The 20,211-nt window shown below is 37.0% G+C and overlaps 1 protein-coding gene across 10 annotated transcripts in view; it reads right to left on the reverse strand.

Annotated features, from left to right (window-relative positions):
• The window catches only part of DGKH (diacylglycerol kinase eta), a 212,010-nt gene that overhangs the window by 65,359 nt on the left and 126,440 nt on the right, over positions 1–20,211 (reverse strand). For 9 of the 10 annotated variants that reach the window (XM_077158350.1, XM_077158353.1, XM_077158351.1 and 6 more), the window contains 6 exons: positions 11,278–11,382; positions 10,883–11,015; positions 6,923–7,029; positions 6,150–6,275; positions 2,948–3,050; positions 1,667–1,826 (listed from right to left, as the gene is read on the reverse strand). In XM_077158350.1, coding sequence (XP_077014465.1) covers positions 1,667–1,826; positions 2,948–3,050; positions 6,150–6,275; positions 6,923–7,029; positions 10,883–11,015; positions 11,278–11,382 — 734 coding nt within the window. Of the gene's footprint in view, positions 1–1,666; positions 1,827–2,947; positions 3,051–6,149; positions 6,276–6,922; positions 7,030–10,882; positions 11,016–11,277; positions 11,383–12,605; positions 13,335–20,211 lie in introns of those variants that run through there. The other variant, XM_077158357.1, reaches the window with a different exon arrangement.

The following is a 20,211-nucleotide window of genomic DNA, read 5'->3' on the forward strand; positions in this document are numbered from 1 at the left end:
TTTCATTAATCTGCATTTATTGGTGTTAATGTTTAGATTAAATACAAGACACCTCCCAATATACTAACTATATTGCAAAAACTACAGTGTGCATTTTAATTCAAGAACATTCTTAACGTCAAGAAGGAGAGGGAATTATAAGCATAAATGGAAATAAGATTAGGAGGAAAGGAGAGTGAGAAATAAGAGAAATAAAAAAGAAGCTGAAACCAAGAAAGAAAACTAAAAGTAAACAGCATAAGATGGTGAAAGTGGTGATTTTTCTCATTATAAGGAAAAGTAATTCCCTTCAGAATCACATCTTACAAACGAGGGGTGGGCAATCCAGGTGCTCAAGCTCTAAGTGGCACCACAACAGTCCCTAAAGAGACCTGGGCAATGTACTGCCTTTAGAATTCCCAACTTGCTTTCTCTCCCTCCTCTTCCATTCTCTTAGGCCAATCCTTTTAACTTCTATCTCCCTTTCATCTCAATATTTGACACATTCCACCTTCTATGAATGTACCTTTGTATACCTCAAATATTGTGGAAAATCTAAAAAGAGTATTAGAGGGATAGTCTCAGCAAGTTTCCCAAAAGGAGATCCTCAGATACTTAAAGGATGGATGTCGACAATAAATCCCAAGAAGGTTAAGCTAAGATAATGGAATTAGGCGGTTGTCATGCTAGACAGGGAGACTAAGGCACTGAGGAACAGAGACAAAGAATGTAGGGAGAGGGTGGATGCGGAAAGGCTGGCTCCAAACAGAGGGAAGGAAGGCAGGGGTAAAGAGAAGAGGGAGAAGCGGCTGTCAGTGAAGGAGATCAGCACCCACCTGGCCTGAAGGGCCTGGGCTGAAGTAAGAAAAGAGCAATCAAAGCAGGAAGAAAGACCCTAAAGGGACAGAAGGAAAGGGAAGCACAGAGACCGCAGGAAACAAAGAGAGAAGACAGAGGAAAGTGTCAACTTATAAAACAAGATGCCTTTTCAGGCACTGCTTCTCAAGTTCCCCAATTCCTATTTCCATGATCAGGCTTCAAGGTTCTGGTGGAAGCCACGGGAAAAGTAAAGCAATTAGAGATGGCAGGTTCCAGGTTCGGATGACATATCGCTCCTAAGGAACACATGTATACGCTAAAATTGTGTTAAAAGGGGCTCAAGGCATATTTTCTCTCAATGAAAATACTATGGAGTTAAAACAATTTTTTTTTCAGAGTTTAACTTAAATGACATGCTATAAAGCTGTAAAAGACAGTGATAAAATACTTCTTTGGCATGTATGTGAACTGAGGACGGAACTGTCCTCGAAACCCAGGAAGTTAGTTGATTAGCTGTATTATATGTGAATCCGTACTAGCCTTCTGTGCAGTCAAGTTCTAATGTTATTTTACATTTCTGTATTTATGCAGGTTCATCTTTCTTAAAGCTAAACAAACTGGATGGTATTGTTTGATGTAGAAAATATTCTAAAACATTTTCAAAACAAATTTTGGAATTCAGCCATAAAGAAACTAATAGGCATCTAAAAAAGCTGTGTTAACATTTATAATTAAAGCTTTAAGGGGCAGGGAAAATTAACATAGAGATGTTTAGATGAATCTACAATGTTCATGCCCTAAAAAGTACAACATATTTCAAGTTTAGTGTTATATTTCATTCAAACAAGACTTATTAATAATAAATTACCCTAAACAAGGACCTCCATTCATTAAATCAAACACCTGAGCTGGATTTAGCAACTGTTTAAATCGACGAAGAAATTTTACTCCCTGATTATCTCCACTCTTAGAATTGACAAAAACCAACAGAGGACTAACACAGAATGAATACGTTGCTCTACAGAAACCTGTAAAAGATAAAACACAGTACAAAAATCAATATGTAAAGCCTTCTCTTTTAAACTATTAAAAACAATCAGAGAAATGAAGATATATTCATACAAATAAAAAACATTGTTTATTATCTGAACAATAAGTTATAATTTAGTTGCCTCAAAAGGAAATTTTTATTATTTACATAGTAAGTATATAGTACTTATCTTTGAAACTACACTCTGTAGTGAAATAGCACACCTAAGTCAGTAAAAATATTAATCAGAGTTAACTGGTCATACACCACCTGCCTTAACAATACTTAATTACAGGGAAAGCCAATTATAGTTTACAAATTTGCATTTATTAAAGAATTTAGATACTCAAATTCAATATCATAAGATATTATAACTGTTCCTAGCTTAAGCCTGAGAAAATATTCTAAAATTTATAACAAAATAATAGATCCTTGATATATCAGGACTTGAGGAGGGGAGGAGTAGAAAGAGAAGAGGCTAAACAAATCATAACATTTAAAATGTTCATCTATGATATCTATTAGCATAAATTATATAAAAAGCTTGAAAAGCACTGAACACGATACCTATGCAAAACATTAACCACAGTGTATGGTAAAAGCTTTCTGTAACGTGGTTTCCTAAGAAAGACCTTATTAGCGTGCTTTCCCAAAACCTGTGCTGTAAACAAATCCCTCAGCACTTAGAACTAAACTGTAAGATTTTGGAAAAAGTAAATGAATTTATGGAAATAGAAATCCCTGCATGAAATTATAGAAAATCAGATTTCAGTAACAGCCATGCTAATGGGCACTTGGGTTATGGAACGGAAAAAAAACACTTATAAAAATTAATCTTTGGCAACTGCATTTCAGTAAAGAACAATGGTCTTTTTTACTTACTGAAATGAATGTAAAATCTAAGTCTTTTACACAGTTATTTCACCATGTTAATAGCTATATGTATTTTTTAAAGTGCTCTTTTAAAAATTAAATGTACTGTACAGCACTTTAAATGGAGTTGTTATATTAAAACTGACCAGAATCACCAATTACAGTACTATTTATTCTAGGAAAATAAATGTACATATCAACGTTACATATACCAGGAATACACATACTTACACTACTGCTACATACCATCAGAATCCGTGCTGTTCAGTGCAATTGGAGGTATGACAGAGACCTTACATTGGTCAAGTGGACATATAGGATGGTATAAATCTTTGCAGGCAGTGTGCACCTAATAACAAACAAATAAACCTTCAAGACCCACAAAAACAAATTAATGTTTTGCTATGTTATAAATTACATTTAAGGAACTGATCATTTAGGATCTACGGCATCACAAAATGTTCAGTAATTCATAAATTACTGTAACAGGACAGTATTTAATCTTTCAAACGAATGGACTACTTATTTTAGGGATGGGATTTTGATCTTGGTCTCTGAAGCCTATTTACACGATGGTTTCAGGTCAGACATATTATTAGTAAATGCCTGGCGAAGGCAAGGGGAGAGGGAGAGAAGAGAAGTATTGTAGAAGGAAGAAGAGTGGGAGACAAGGAAGGAGTTAGAGAGCCAGTGTGCCTCAATATCATTCTCCATAAAATAAGTGGATGATATCTACCCAATAAAATTCTTATAGGATATAGTAAAAATAAATAAAATCTGTAATGCGCTTGCTCTCTCTGCAGTGGTCCTACAATTTTGTGTTCAAAAACTGCCTATTTATGGCAATTTTCCTCTTTTTATAGTTATAAGTGCATCCATGCCAGTTTTCTCAGCTAGACAAGTGGCTCCATAAGGAAAACAAAAAGGTCCTCTCACGGTACACCTCTCAGGCTAACATCTCATAAAGTAAGGCACATTCATTGTTGGCACTTGTGAACATGCTGATTCTGTAGAAAGAAAATGTTTCAAGGTCACTCAAGTTACCATTGAGAACAAAAATAGGGCTAACTTATTATAAAGTAGGACCTAAGCCTAAAAAGCCTTTTAGATGTTTTAATCAGTAAATGCAGATCCTTCATAAAGCATTTTTTCCAATATGGCTTTATTTCATTAGTGCTTTTGGAAAACTGGCGTTCTAATCCAACCTGCATTTGTCTCAAATTTCTGGGAAAATAACTGAAATTTAACAGTAATTTTTCTGCTGATGACCTAGTTCTGATCAGTTTCCTATTATGATGTATAATGATTAAAAATCTAAATGGACTTTAGAAAAACTAGCATGCCCAGATAGTTGTGAAAATTTTTAAAAACTGTATGAGACTTGAGGAACTAAACAGAAAAATATTTATAACAATATTAAATGAGAAAAGCAGAATATAAAATTATCCTCACTATTTTTACAGAGAAGATAAAACTACATCCAAACAGTGGATGGCAGCTGGAAAAATTATGAATTGACTCTTTAAAGTTGTGGGATGGTGGGTGTTTGGTTTTTCTTGTTGTATGACTCTTTATTAGGCACTAGATACCTTGCTGCTAGGAACTCATTTTGACAGACAAAACAATACAGATGAGCAACAGTGCACAAGAAGTACAAAAAAACTAAGAAGAGGGTAAAAAGAGTAACAGCGTCCCAGAAAGTAGCATGTCTAACTTGCACAGGGCATAATCACAACTAAGGTAAAATTAGAATCTGGCAGAAGAAAAGAGGGAAAAGATGTTCCAGTTCTCTTCTCCCACTTGTAATTATATCGCTATTCGACTTGTGATATTTTTAAAAGTTGGTACTGAGTACAGTGATGAAGTAAAAAATCTATATAATTTCTATTGCTAAAGTTAAAAACTTTAGTAAAGTTTAAAAACGACCGATTAAATAAAACTAGAGGCTTATTTACATACATTAAGACGTGTAAAATAGTTCTAAAATAACTTATCACATACATGATCTGTTCTCTTTTTGAAAAGTTAGAAGAGAAAAACTGAAGCTCTGGAAGAGACTCCAGTAAGTATACAGATTAATAAAAACAGCAGTAAATACAAATATCAATGGCTGCTTTCCCCTCCAAAAAAAAGAAATATTAGGTGGGATGAAGATTTAAAATCCTCTGTACAGGTAGTGTTTCTTTACAATAAAGAATGACATAAGAGGGTTTTAAAGGTTAGGGTTAACATAAAATTCCTAAAAGAGATACTTATTATAGTCTATATGTTGTATTAAATGGGATAAGAGAAGTAAAAAGTAACACATATGGCCAATAAAAGAGACAAGTGGCAAAGAATAGCATAAATGCAGGAGGACATGTAGAATAACAATTGATTTATTTAAAATTTTCAAGGAAGTACAGATCCATTTTCAGACCTGATTAAAACATTGCAGGACTTATTTTCCTCTGTGGCCTATGGAATCAATATCATTGAGTATTCCCTTTTTATTTTTTTACATGGGCAGGCACCAGGAATCGAACCTGGGTCTCTGGCCTGGCAGGTGAGTACTCTACCACTACGCTACTATGGCCCGCCCTAATATCATTGACTATGAAATCAGCACCTTATACTCACATCTTGTAATTGCTGATCTACATCAGACTTACTAACCAATGGCTTTTCGAGCTTCTTGTATTTGGAGCTGACTTCCAAATTTGAGCCAGCAACTCTATGAGATGAAACGGCTCTAAGTACCATTGAACAAGTCAGCCCAACTACAATACAACTGCCATTGGTCTGACAGCATCTTTGGTGCTAAGCCTCCTCTCTCTGCTGCCCGTTAGCCCCACACCGTGGCCCGCGTGGCCTTGTACCTGCTCTAACTCCACAGGTGGAGATGTAAGGGCAAGTCTCACCTGGTCCGGCGTAAGCAAGACCCTGCGTGACTGGCTCAGTGCTACACTGTGTGTGCTTTTTAGCTCATCCTTGAACATGCAAGGAAATTTAAAAGTATTTAAAATAACATGCATGACCTACTGAACTCAGCATTCATCCATCAGAGAGCTGTGAGAGAACGTACACACGGTTGTAGCAAAATTACATTTAAATGTCAGCTACAATTTGGTGGTGCACAAAAGAAAGCTTTTCTGTGTACAACCAGCAATAAAATGGGCTCAAAAATAGCAAACCATAAGCGTGACTGATTCATTACAAAAAAGATAAAAGTGTGAAAAAAGAAGTCCTCGGGTAAAAGGAAAGTATTATCTAGAGTCAGTATTACAAAAAGGGAATTTGAAAAAGCCATGAGACTGGAGGGGATACATCTTTAAAGAGAGACGAATATTACAAGGGATGTAATGATGTTACCAGACTCTGCTGGGCCAAATATTCTTTGCCCTGTCTCTGTATCTCATTTATGAAAAGAAGCTAATTAAAAAGGATAAAATAATCATAAAGCCCTCACCATTGTTTTACACCAAAGGCACCTCCAATCCTGCAGGCGGAGAACACTGCCACACGTCTTGTCGCAGACGGCACACTTGGCACTCACGGGCAGGTTCCCCTCGAGCCACTGGTGAGGCATGGCTACCTGAGGGGCAGGCGGGAAGAGCGGTCAAATGGGGGCCTGGAGAGGACAGTGCTGTTATCCTGGTGAAGATATCTAGTGATTTTCTCCTCTGTAGAACCCACTGTATATATACTCCATGGCCTTCATTCATTTACCACATATTTATTAGGCATCAATTAAGCCCTGAGAAGTGTAGGGATACAGAGATAACTAAGACTCAATCCCTGCCCTTCAGGATTCGTGGCCTAGCTGAGGACAAAGGCACATAAAGGGATGATCAGGAAGTGATCAGATCACAGATACAGAGGGGGGTGCTATAGACTCAAGATATTAAAGGTGGCAGGTTCTTTTGAGACCAAGTCCCAAATTCAGAAGCATAAACATCCAAGCTGTCTTAAAGAACATCCTAGAGTTTTTCAGGTAAGTGTTTCCAGTACCAGCCCACCACCCCTCAGCCATGCTCACATCAGAATTCCCTCAAAACCTCAAATCTAGAGAAGACAGGGAGGACTGAATTAAAAATAAAGTTTCATAATTAGCCAAAGCCTTTTATTTAACTCTGATAATAAACACTCCTACTTAACTTTACACCATTTCAAACATTTCCCCCAGGAGCAGAAACTAGAGGAGAACTGGGAAGATTTATCCAAGTTGGGAAAAAAACTTACGCCATCTTCATTCTCTATAATGTCCTTCCCGATGGAGGACAGCGTAGTCCATTTGCAGTTATTTGTTGCCCTCACTGCACACCTTTTGTGAGCCTTGAATTTACACACTAAAGGAAAAAAAACCCACATCAGCCATTTAAAAGTGAATAAATCCAAGGACTGAAGGAAATCAAACCATGAGATTCATTTTAAAGGGGGTTAGGGGAAACAATACAAATACATTAATAGCTTAAATTGCTCTTAAACAACAGCGATGGTACTCCACAAAACAATTATGCCTATACAAAGGAAGCACTTTCCTCAAGTTATAGACAGATGGATATATAGAGTTTCCACTCACTCACAAAAAAAAGGCACAGAAAGGAAATAAAAACAAACGGATTAGCGCTTGAGAATATGGGAGTTGACACACAAAAAAGCAGCTAATTAAATTCAGTAACATAAGGGTGCTGGTAACATTCTATTTCTTAATCTGGATGTAAGTTGCATGACTGTTTAATTAGTCAAAATCATCACTTCCAATATTTACACTTTTCTCCATGAATATAATATGCTTACAAATACCAGTATGTTACACTAACAAGGTAATACAAAGGTGTTTTAAAGGCAAGTATGTACAGAAAATATCGAAGCATCATGGGAATAAGGTCGACGGAGATCATAAACATAGCACTGTCTTTTAAATGTATTCAGTCGGGACAACTACATTATAATGCAAAAGGAAGACATAATGAAGCAATGTTCTATTATACACATCATTAATTCTTCCTAACCATATTATCGAAAAGGAGCCTATGAAAACGTAATGAAGGGAAACAGAACCAGGAAAGAAGTGGCATATATATAAAAAAGCAAATAAACCAAAGATCATCTGAAAAATAACCATGCTTATGAATATTAGAACTTAACTATTACTAAACACATTTATCCTTCTAAGGACACAAAGTACCCGAGCACTAGTGGGTGCACTAGCTTCTTACTTTTCAGATGAAAGCTTTAAAGTAGAGATTGTTTCAGTGGAAACATAAAGTATCTTGCTGAGTTCTAAATGTAAGGTGGCTCCTTTTCACCTGCTCTTTTGAATTTCTAATGGCCAAGTGCTAACACATTTGGAATGACGGGTTACTTTACAACTCTCTTAACGTACTCTAATTCGATGCAATATGAAAAAAGAAAGAGCCAGGTAATATAACTAAGATGCCTACAGCCAAATATTCATGTTTCAGATATCACGAATAGTCAATAAATAAATGGCCACAAGACTGAATTGGTTCCTTTTTGAAACGTGCACATTCACAAACATTGTAAATGTTTGCTTACCTCTTCTTTCCTGTGCCTTGACAATTTCCTGGATATCATGCTATTTTTGTTTAAATGACTGTGTGATGCCAACAGACTTCAAATGGAAAACAAGAATTTTTTCAACTTAATTTTGTTGCTGATAAACAAGTGTGAAGAAGAAGGGCTATCAGAAGCAAGCTTAGCTGGGAAAAAAATAATTTTAGCAAGATCTGACCCCATTTGCACCAACACAAGTGACTGTTTGTAAACTGTGGATGGTTAATGCCTCTAGGCCTCTACCACTTCTATATTTCTCAAAAGTCTGGTCCTAAAACCATGTACGTCAGAACCATAACTGCTTTTTAAGTACAAATAAGTACCTGATAGCTAGCAGTCAATCACTGCTTAAGGAGCAAAGTAAAAGAGGATGACAGCATGTAAATTTCATGGTTTTTGAAAATTTTGCCATTAAAAATCAAACTTCAATAATAAAAATTAAAATCACACCAGTAGTAAAGTGTTTCATGCAATGAGCCCTGACAATGACAAAGTCGCTTAATGCCAACATACAATAATAATAACGCAAACCAGACTGCATTTGAGATCACAAAAGAATAGAAATGGTTAAGGACATTTTAATCTTGTTAGAAATGACCATTATACCAACTTATCCAAACAAGTAATTCTGAAATAAAGCACTTCCCCATAATCATAAAGCCACAATTTTAAAACCATGTAACTTTAAAAATGCACTTATGTGACAAAATTAGGCTACTTTATTACAATACTCAGTCTCTGAGTATTTGCATCTGATATGACTTTTAAAATATATACTATGCCTTGTGTTTCTTCAGATTTTTGGAGGGTTTCTAAAGTTTAACTCTGATAATGATAAAAATATCCTGAATTACATTCTTATAAAATAAAAAGGCAATGTTTTCTATATTCTTAAGATTGTTGGGGATTTTATAAAACCTTCTGCTATAGTTCTAAAATTACCAGTGCAAAAATGCTGCTGATTAAAAAATTTTACTAGTAAGGAAACTGAAAACTAATACATTATCCTCTAAAAATATAATTAAATTATAATTAGGACATTTATTAAAAGAAGACCCCTTTATTTCCAGAAGAACAGAATACGTTTATTTAAAGGCTTAAGTTCCTTCTTCTTACCAGCTCACACAACTTTCATTTCCCTTTTAAAATGCTTAGAAAAATATTCACTGATTCCACTATTGATCACAATTCCTAAGCAATTAATCTACTTAATGATACACAAGGTACCTTCAAATCAGAAGATGCCACAGAGAATCTCACATCTAATATTTTTTTTAGGATTTGTGGATGAGAGACTAAAGACCATCAAACTATAACATACAGGAGCAGAGGCCTGGTGGGAGTTACTGAGATCCACAGCAACACTTTCGATGATTAACACTCATAAGATCAAATTATGTCTTTAAGAATGCAATCATTCTTACATCTAGAAGACACTTAGTGCCTCCTTCAAATTTCCTTTTAATGAATTTCAATGCAATTAGACTGTGATGCAATCTGGAATTTTTTACTTCATAAAGGTCTTACCGAGCTCAGTTACAAACTCATACGGTTTGTTTGACTAGAAGAGTGGTTTATTTCATGTATTCTCTCATTTAATTTTCATAGCAACTGTATGGGGTAGAAACGGCTATTGTCCTCCTTGTACAGATGAGGAAATGAATGCGTAGAGGCGGGTAGGTGCCCTGGTCCTACAGTCTGTAATGGAGGAGGAGGGATTGGAGCACAGAGGTTTAACCACAGATTCCGACTTTTATACTATGCAGTGTAATATTACATGGCTGTAAGACTGATATATCTCAAATTTCACTATTTAAAATCAAGTAAAACTGTGACTCTTTTACTACTTCATTATTTAATTATAATATTCAAAATTACCTAAGACATTTCTTTATTAGAGAAAAACTGGTATTAGTTTTAAATGCTGATGTTTTAAATTAGACAATGTAAGTAACACTCGAAGATTCTGCCAAAGAATATATACCGTCCTCATACAATGTTTTGCTCTCTGTCATCCATCAGAACAAAATGAGGAATACTAGAGTAATAAACAAAGTCCAAATATTTATTTTTTAAACAGTCATTGCTAGTTCCTGAGGAGCGAAATGCTATGATTTGATGCCCATGCCCTTTAAAATGATGTTACATTATCTTTTCCTGTGCAAAAATGTTGCCCAAGTTAGTGCCATGTGTGCAGAGCTCACTTTAAGTTACAACAAAAGTTACACACTATTTCAAGGGGCTGTGAGGGTATAGTTCAGTGGTTGAATTCTTGCCTGCCATGCAGGAGACCCAGGTTCAATTCCCGGTCCATACACTTGCCCCAAAACAAAAACAAACAAGCAAAAAACAAACAAACAAAATTCAACATACAGTGCTGCAATAGTGGGATACTCACATGGAAAAAATAATGAAATGTGACCCCCGCCATACAGCATTTAAAAAAACATAAAACAAAAACAAAAAACACTATTTTGGGCTGTGATAGTCCCAGCCACTGCCTTCTCCCAGGAGAAATGTGAGCCTATGATGAGGGTTTCTCTGTTCACTTCACAGAAGTCACAGGAGCGTGTTTACAGCATGTTTGGTGCTGGAGAGAACCGGTGTTGGATGCTACAGTACCTTCACAGGAAAGGCCGTGGGAGGTGACTCCAGACAGGCTCTCCCTGCACACGTTGCAGAAGGTGGGCCGGGCGTGGGAGCAGGCGTACCAGTTATGCATCCCTGAGAAATACTCCACGTTAAACTGGGCCACCTGGAAATGAGAAGTGAGGACAGACTCGCCAAACAGAAGAGCAAGGCTACAGACACTTCATTATTGAGAGTGTATGCAGCTGGGAGAAAATTTTCAAACCCATAATATTTACCAGTCACAAAATTAAATAGAAAAATTTAAAAGAAGGTTTAAACAAGTTGCTAGGTGAATCTACACATGTGTATATAGCTCTGGGTTAGCTCTTCAGTAACTAACATTTATTCTCGAAGGACATGAGACGACAGAAGAGATGCTACTTTACCTCGTAAGATTCTCTGGTCTGCACAGACTTCAGTGAGCTGATCCAATCTTCCATCTCCTTTCTGTTCTCAGCACACAGCATTATCCTTCTGAATGGAGTGATTATCTGAAAGAAACAATCCAATCAATGACTGTCAATAACCAACAAGAGAGATTATTATGAAACCTACCATTTTACAAGGTAATTTCATTTTCTAACCTCTGAGTCCACATTTCTTTGATGAAGAAAGAAAGGATCTCTGTAAACAAATGTGTTTATTCTGTGTCTGATATAAGGTGGTTTAGGAAAAAAAATAAAACAGTCACGCTTGTCCTGAATTCCAAGAAATCTTTCTCTTTGATCCCAATGCTGCTTACCTATCAGTAAGGACAAATTACCTATTCACCAACAGGTATGAACCCAAATAAAACAGCACATCGCATTTCATGGAATGTGCCTTGAAAATTGCTTTTAAATATACTTAGAAGTAATCCCTGGCAAACGTAAAAGTATTACATAGTTTTTATGGAAAAAAATTTAAACTGAAAATCAGAAGTATGCCATAGTAAATGATTTCCTAATTTGTTTACTATGGTACCAAAAGCATTTAGTTATTGGTTATATGTGTAAAGCATTACATATGTAACATTGTTTTATTTTAATATTGTTTATATGCAGAATTCTTTTTATGGTGTAGAATTCCACTGTACTACTTTTTAGTGAGAGCAGGGTAAAAATTAGGATATCAGTCCTAATTAGGATAAAAGTCCTTTAGTTGGCTGCAGGGAAGAAAAGAATTGTTACTTTGATCTTCCTTACATGTCACCTAAGGAAGGCAATTTAAGTATATTAAAAACCTTGAAGCAAGTGAAATGAAAACCTCATGCGCTATCATAGCACAAGAAGTGCTTCAAAGCAAGGTTCTGAAATGACCTGAAAGAAGCCCCTGTTTATTTATGTGTGAATACAATATTCTACTTATAATCTTGAAGCTAATAAACCCTAAGCATTTGTTACAAAGAAGGACCATTAACTGACTCATAAAAGAGCACAATGCTACATTCCTACCTAGGAACTATTCGAAATAATAAATTATACATTTATTTATATAAGCATTTATTATTTTCTCATGTTATAAACCTTTCGATGAAGTCATAGATTTATATGTCATTCTGTTAATTTACAGAGCATTTTTCACAAGTAATGAAAAAGCAATAATCATTAAAAAAAAAAAACAAAACTGTCTACCAAGGCAGTAAACTGTTAAGTCCAGATCAATACTATTTAACTTTAAAAATTAGCCTGTTATTCAAAACTACAGAGAGATCAGCCCAGATTCAGCTACTCACCAGCCACTGCCTCGTCTCCTTTGTTACTGGTTGGGGTTACACAGTCCTTCCTCAAACTGAGAAGCCTTTAATACATCTAAAGGGCACTCACACTTAAATAGAGCTGCACAAAAGTCACGTGGGACAGGAGCACCAACTGTTTGGCTTTGGATATATTTTAATTGCACATGAAATTGAAGAGAACCGCACTTCTGCATTTTCTTCTGTTTTCCACTACCCTTTTTTGATAAAGCTTATTAACAGTTGGTCACTTCTTCTCCTGAATAAATAGTGAATGCAAAGAGCACCGCCTGCTCATTACTTAGAAGCCAAATGGATGCTTTATTGCTTCTAAATGTTTTTTCCAGGACAGCTCATTGAATGCAGCAGAGATGCCATTAGATCATAATACACTCCAGCCTTCAACAACTGAGACAGCACCCCAGAAAACTCTCAGTGTCACCAGACTCAATGAAGCTGTCCGAATAAATACTGCCTCTAGCATTTATTTTGTGCTACACTGTATGATGTAACTATAAGGATTCCCTCTCTTCCGTTATGATTTTATATTGAGACAAGTATCGTGTTTTATCCTTTAATTTTGTTCTCTTTTATTTCTAAGGAAAGCATGATGATTTATGGTTTCAGTTACCTTTAAACCTTCACATTAAACCTTCACATTCTTTAAGTCTCCCTCAATTCAAAAAAAAAGGGGAGAAAGGACAGAGAAACAGGCTCTAACTTTTCATGTACATTCTTTGAACTATACCAATGTCTCCATATAAAAGATTTGAGCAACAAAATTTAATACCATATGAACCTTATTTGCTGATGAAGTAAAACATAAATTTGCAATTTCTCATTTTTGATAAAAATTTGTTTTAAAATGGACAATAATAAACAAGTGATTTCATAACACGATATTTTTTTTTACAAAGTGAAGTTTTTAACAGCCCAAATGAAGTTACAAATACAATTATTTTGACTTATAGTCCTTACATTAAGTGTGATTAAGCAATCTACCAATTATAAAATGACATCATAAGAAGTCAGTATGTATAAAGCCGGCCTTCTTAAATCATATGATGCAGAGATGTCTGGTTTCATGACTACGGTACCAGAAAGAGCCATAGTGAAGACAAGCCGGACCTACCCAGCCCACTTGGGACACCTTCCAAGTTAGTCCTTTCCAGAATAATTCCTCATCCGGCCGTCAACCCTCAGAGCACGCCCCCCCCCCCAGCATACTTCCTCATCTTAAATTTTTTTTTAGGAAAGGCTATGACAGAGAGAGGTGGTGACTGACAGGCTTCAGCTGTGCCCTAGCTGAACTCCATTACATCATCATGGTTTCTCATCCACATCTTTAATGGGAAAATATTTGGAGAGCGGCAAGCCCGTAAAATTATTCCTTATTCTGTTGAACCCTGATAGCATACCCAACCCAGTCTTTTTCATATGACCAGCAAGACAGCGGAGATGGAAAGAAAGGACACGACCCCCTCACCCTATGGCAGGGGGACTACTCCTCAAGGAAGACTGTCTGAGCCTGTTGGAGTACCAAGCCCAGGACGTGTCCAGACCTGGAGGACTTTTAACCTTTCTTGAAGGATCTGAAGCTCTGAAGCTTCCCCATTCAGTAGGCTTCCCAGGCCCCTGTCCTTATCTCAACCCCACCCTGACCCCCTCTTTCCACTACTCCAACTTCTCAAGTAATTTTTACCAGGCACATCTGAAATTACATCAGTAATTAATTTTTTCAAATTATACCCACCACCCCCATCTCAGATCTTGGCACATATCATTTGTCTGTCCATCCATCTAAGCATGTACTGAGCATATACTGCACGCCAGAGCCCAGGGCTAAAAACCATGTGGGTTTTGACTTAATAATCTGTAAGGGAGATAAGTAAGTAAACGAAGAATATACTTGTCTGAAAAATTGTTGGACAAGACAGAGGTACAAAGGAGGGATATGTAAATCAGAAAATTTCCTAAATGCTACTTCAGATTCTAATATACAAACTCTCCATTAATAAAAATATTACTCCATTTTGAAAGTCACTGGCCTATTATATGTGTAAGAATCAAGAATTTCAGTCTGTATTAAAGGACGGACATATATAAAACAGACAAATGTACAACAATCTGGCATTAGATATTTAAAATCCTAGAGAAGAGTAACACGATAGTTAAAACTTTCAATAAACAAATGTGCACACATGCAAAATATATATCTAATGCTGCACTGGTTAACTTTGGGTGTAGGGATTACCGATGATTTTAATCGCACTGTTTCTGGGTTAAAGTTTCTAAAATAAATATATAGTATGTTGTAATAAAAACGTTATTTAATTTTTTACTAATAGAATGGGAATTTAGAATATAAAACTTGCATTGTTCCAAAGTAGGAGTTTTCAAAGTGTGCTGCACATTAGAATCACTTATGGAAACTGAAAATGTTAACACCAGACCACACTCCATTTCACTTAACCCAAAACGTCTGGGGTGGGACCCAGCCACCCGTATTTTCTTGTTTTTTTTTAACTCCCAGGTCATTCCTCAACTGCAGCCAAGCCCGTATTCTAAAGCTGCTTATTATTCCTCACAACATCATCAGAATTGACAAAATGAGAGAAGTCTCTGAGAGAGGTTGAATTCAAAGGAATGGCTGATTTGCAAGCTCCCAATTGGAAACCAGTAACACAGCACCTAGACTGCGCTCACCTCCCCGCGTGGCTGTGGTGTGTTCCCCTCGTCCCCTCGGCTCCCATCCTCTACGTGGGGGCGCGGCGGACGTGACAGGACGGCAGGTGTGGTGTGCAGCAGAGACGTGGTGTCCGCCCCATAGCGAGAGCTCAGGAAGTGTCAGCACCACATTTCATTTTCGGGATGACGGAAATGACGTACACATTTACATATTCCTTCTGTAATGTACGTATTTCTTGAGTTAAGTGTAGTTCACAGATTATGGGGTCCTGAGTTTAAGTCAGAAATGGAGGCACTCACTCTGCCAACATATAGTCACTGCCTAGCAACGAATAAAATAGGAATAATGACAACAACCTGCTGCTTAGACAAAACATTAGGAAAAAATCAACCAATGGAATAGGAAAAATGGACTCCTTAGATTGCCTGTCTGATCTTCCCAGAGCCAAGAAAATAAGATGGCAAAAGGCTTACCAAATTAGGAGTGCCAGAATCCCCATAGGGCATGGTAAGAGTTCAGCACATCATGTCTAAACTATTCAAGATAATGGTGATTTGTGTGATTTCTGAGATTTTTTATTGTTCACTGAAGGGGGCTTTGCATTCTTCCCTGGTAATTTATTATTCTAAAAAAAATTTTTTTATTAGAGAAATTGTGGGTTTATAGAACAATCCTGTATAAAATACAGGGTACTCATACCCTACCCCAACACCATGATCTGGACCAGTTTGCTAAATTTGGTGCAACATTTGTTACAATTGTTGATAGCATTTTTTTAAATAATTGCATTTGTTTTTTTACATGGGCAGGCACCGGGAATTGAACCCAGGTCCTCGGGCATGGCAGGCAAGCATTCTTACCTGCTGAGCCACCATGGCCTGCCCAAATAATTGCATTATTTTTTAACAGTTGTTACATTTGTTTCAATTGATGAACGATTATTAAAATAGCATTATTAACTATCATCCATAGTTTACATCAGGTTAATGTTTTCCCATATACCTCCCTATTATTAAAACCTTGCATTAGTGTCGCACACTTGTTGTAATTCATGAAAGAACATTCTTATACCTGTACCATTAACTATAGTCCTTCATCTATAATAAGGTTCGCTGTATTGTTCAGTTCTAGGTTTTATTCTTCCATTTTTATTCTAGTAACATATACATCCCATAGTTTTCTCTGTTAATCACATTCACCTATACATATCAGATTAACAGTCAATGTTATTACTATAAAGGCAGTACTTACTTCAGGCATTCTATCATTTGGTTTTTTAACATCATATCTTATTTTATTTTTGTCTCTCTTTTTACCCTATTAGTTACTCTTACTGATAATCCTTATTTCTACACTCTACTCCAAGCCTCTCTCTCTTCTGTCTTTTCCTTTCAGCCTGCAGAACTCCCTTCAGTAATTCTTGTAGGGCAGGTCTCTTGTTAACAAAATCTCTCAGTTTGTGTTTATCTGTGAATATTTAAAACTCTCTCATTTTTGAAGAACACCTTTGCTAGATAAAGAACTCTCGGCTGACTGTTTTTCCCTTTCAGTGCCTTAAATATATCATACCACTGCCCTCTCACCTCCATGGTTTCTGATGAGAAATCAGCATTTAGTCTTACTGTGGCTCCCTTTATGGGACGAATTGCTTTTTTCTTGCTGCTTTCAGGATTCTCTTCTTATCTTTGGCATTTATCATTCCGATTAGTATGTGTCTTGGAGTAGATCTAATAGGATTTATTCTGTCTAGCGTACACTGCACTTCTTGCATATGTATGTTTATGTCTTTCATAAGAGTTGGGAAATTTGTGACCATTATTTCTTCAAATCTTTCTGCTCCTTTACCCTTCTCTTCTCTTTTTGGGACACCCATGGCACATGTTTGGGAGCTTCATGCTGCCATTCAAATCCGTGAAACCATGCTTTTTTTTTTTTTTTTTTTCATTCTTTTTTCTATCTGTTCTTCTGTCTGGAAGATTTCACTTGACCTGTCTTTTCAGTCTGCCGATTCTTCGATCTGTTTAAATTTGCTGTTGTACGCCTTTAGTGTATTTTTTGGGGGCATGGGCAGCACCAGTAATCAAACCCAGGTTTCTGGCATGGCAGGCGAGAATTCTGCCACTGAGTCACCATTGCACCGCCAAGCTGATTCTTTTTTTTTTTTTGCATGGGCAGGCACCAGTAATCAAACCCAGGTCTCTGTCCTGGCAGGTGGGAATTCTGCCACTAAGGCACCATCACTCCACCCTCATTAGTGTATTTTTAATCCCTTCTATCGTGCCCTTCATTCCCATCATTTCTGTTATATTCCTTTTTATACTTTCAGAGTCTTCTTCATGCCCATTCAGTGTCTTCTTGAAATACTGTATCTCTTTAGCCATATTTTCCTCCATCTCCTTGAATTGATTTAGAAGATTTGTTTAAACATCTTTGATTATTTGTTCCAAATTCTGTGTCTCCTCTGAAGCTTTAATTTGACTGGGCCATATCTTCCTGTTCTTACCATGGATTGTAATTTTTTTGCTGGTGTCTAGGTATCTTATTATCTTGATGAGTTTACTGTGAAGATTAGTTTCTCTCTCTTGCCTAGGGTCTTACTGTTTTGGGGTGTTATTTAAGGCTCTTATTTGACCTTGGTTCAACTTATTCTAGACCTTTAGAATTGCTCATGTTTAAATTATCAGATTTTTATAGTTCATCTTCATCTGACTTTTGCCCTGGATATGTGGTACAGTTTTAAAACTGCATGTGTGTGTGTGTATGTGTGTGTGTTGTTGTTTCACCAACAAGTTTATTTTTTAATGTAATTTTACTGAGATATTGCTACACACTATACAACCCATCCAAATTATACAATCAACGGTTCACAATATGATCATATAGCTGTGTATTCACTACCACAATAATTTCTAGAACATTTAATATTGCACTTTTTGTGTAATTGTTTCACCTCCAGGAGAAAGCTACCTTTCCTCTGTTCCTTCTCTGGGAATTTGAACTGTTCTGATTGTTTTCTATTTGATTATATATTTTTTAACACTCCTTTTGTTGTTCCCAGCTGTTTTTGTCAAGAAGGCAAATTCTGTCAGGAGGGTCACTTGGAGAGGACTTTCCCAAATCAGAATTTCAGCATCAAAACAGGAGATACCCACAGAGTGGCATGAACCAAAGTGTCCTGGGGGGAAGACCAGGAAGGAAACCAAATGTCTCTTTGACAGCAGCCTCAATCTGTGCTCTCTTGGCCTGCCCAGCAGATGGCACCCTTCAGCAAACTGTTCTCTGCAGTCCTAAGGAGGCACTGTGTCTTTAAATTTCTGCCACCTCTGCCCTTGTTGGTGACAGGGATGAAACAAATTTTGTCAACTGCTTTGGTTGGGGGCAGGTTGAAACAATAAGTACTCTCATAGCTGGAGCCCAGCGATCTGAGTTTGCTATTCAAAAGCCATGATCAGTGCTTACCTGTCCTAAGTTGTCCTTGGGGAAGAGGATTTTTATGTACCTCTCTGAATGCAGCAGCCAGCCAGGGACCAGATTCCAAGGTGGCCTGCCATGAATGTGGGGGTGTGGACATCAGCTGCCACTGCAGAGAAAGCCACTCTGGCAGTCTATCGGTCTCTTCCCCCTGCTCTTCCCTGGATGCTATTCAGTGCTCTTCTCCCTTTGGAGGCCCAGAACAATCATTTCAGCCAGTTCCTGGCTAGTTACTAGCTGCCCCTGGAGGACAGACTGAGACCTGGCGCTCCCTACTCTGCCATCTTTCTCAAAAGTTCCAAACTTCCCTGGTAATTTTAAACATCCAACAACATTTTCTGGTAGGAAGTTTTTATTTCTAATCTAAATACTTTACAATAAACTGGCCACATCTGTCCTATCACAGTACTTATTGTCATGTTTTTAGCAATTAGCCCCTGAACAGCACTGATTAAAATTACTCATATGCAGTTAGAGCCTTTATTGAAAAGCAGGAAAAAAAAAGAGTTTAATTGGGCTGTCACAATTTTTAAATCATTTGTGCTATAACAATTTTTATGGTCTACAGTAATTATAATTAAAAGGGCTATAAGTCAACTTCTGTTAGAGCCAAATCAGTTATAATCATGTGTCATTTAAAAGCTAGGCTGGCTATAAGTGAATTCACCAAGTGTTCAATTTTAATGTGTTCCTTCCACATTTCTTCACAAAACTTACATGCCATTCTTCAATTATGTATGTTGTATTTCATTTCATTTTTCTTTCATGGAATAAAATAATTCACTATGACAACTTAAATGTGCATAATGCAATGTCATCATGTATCTTAAGTGACTATTTTGAGACCAAGACAATCCAATACTTCAAAGAGTAAGCCACGGACCTCTGTATTCGAGAGCACGGGTCCTCACCTGCATATTCCAACCAAAGCTCCAAGCCAGACTCGCTGAATCAGAATCTTAGTTTGCCAGGAAGTGTGGATAATTCCAGTCTGTAGGTGACGAAGCTCTATAGCTGTTTCCCAACCATCCAAGGTAATGGAAGCATCCAAGGTTTCCATTAGGGAAGGCAGGAGCTGGTCTAAGCAGTGTCCAGAGAGTGCTCTTAGTCTTTAAGGTTCCCTATCTCTCTTGCAGGACCCTGTGCTCCCACGTTTTTAGTGTACTCATGTGCCCCCAATAGGGTTCCTTTTTCTGAGACCAACATGAAATGGTCTTTGACCATCAGTACCCCATGTGGCATAACAGAGCCCGCAATATGGTGAACTCTGATGTTTTTATTTGGCCATTCTGTTTGAACCCTAAAGTGTTGTGTTGTAACAATAATCAAATTAAAATCCATCATAAATTAGGCAGATACTTTGCTCACACACAGTACAAGCAACTTAAACCTATTTTCTTCAGCTTGTTGTTTCCTAAACTTATATTACCTGGTGGTCCCTGGAGG

Source organism: Tamandua tetradactyla, chromosome 4 (genome assembly GCF_023851605.1).
Source record: "Tamandua tetradactyla isolate mTamTet1 chromosome 4, mTamTet1.pri, whole genome shotgun sequence".
In the NCBI taxonomy this organism is placed as follows: Eukaryota; Metazoa; Chordata; class Mammalia; order Pilosa; family Myrmecophagidae; genus Tamandua; species Tamandua tetradactyla.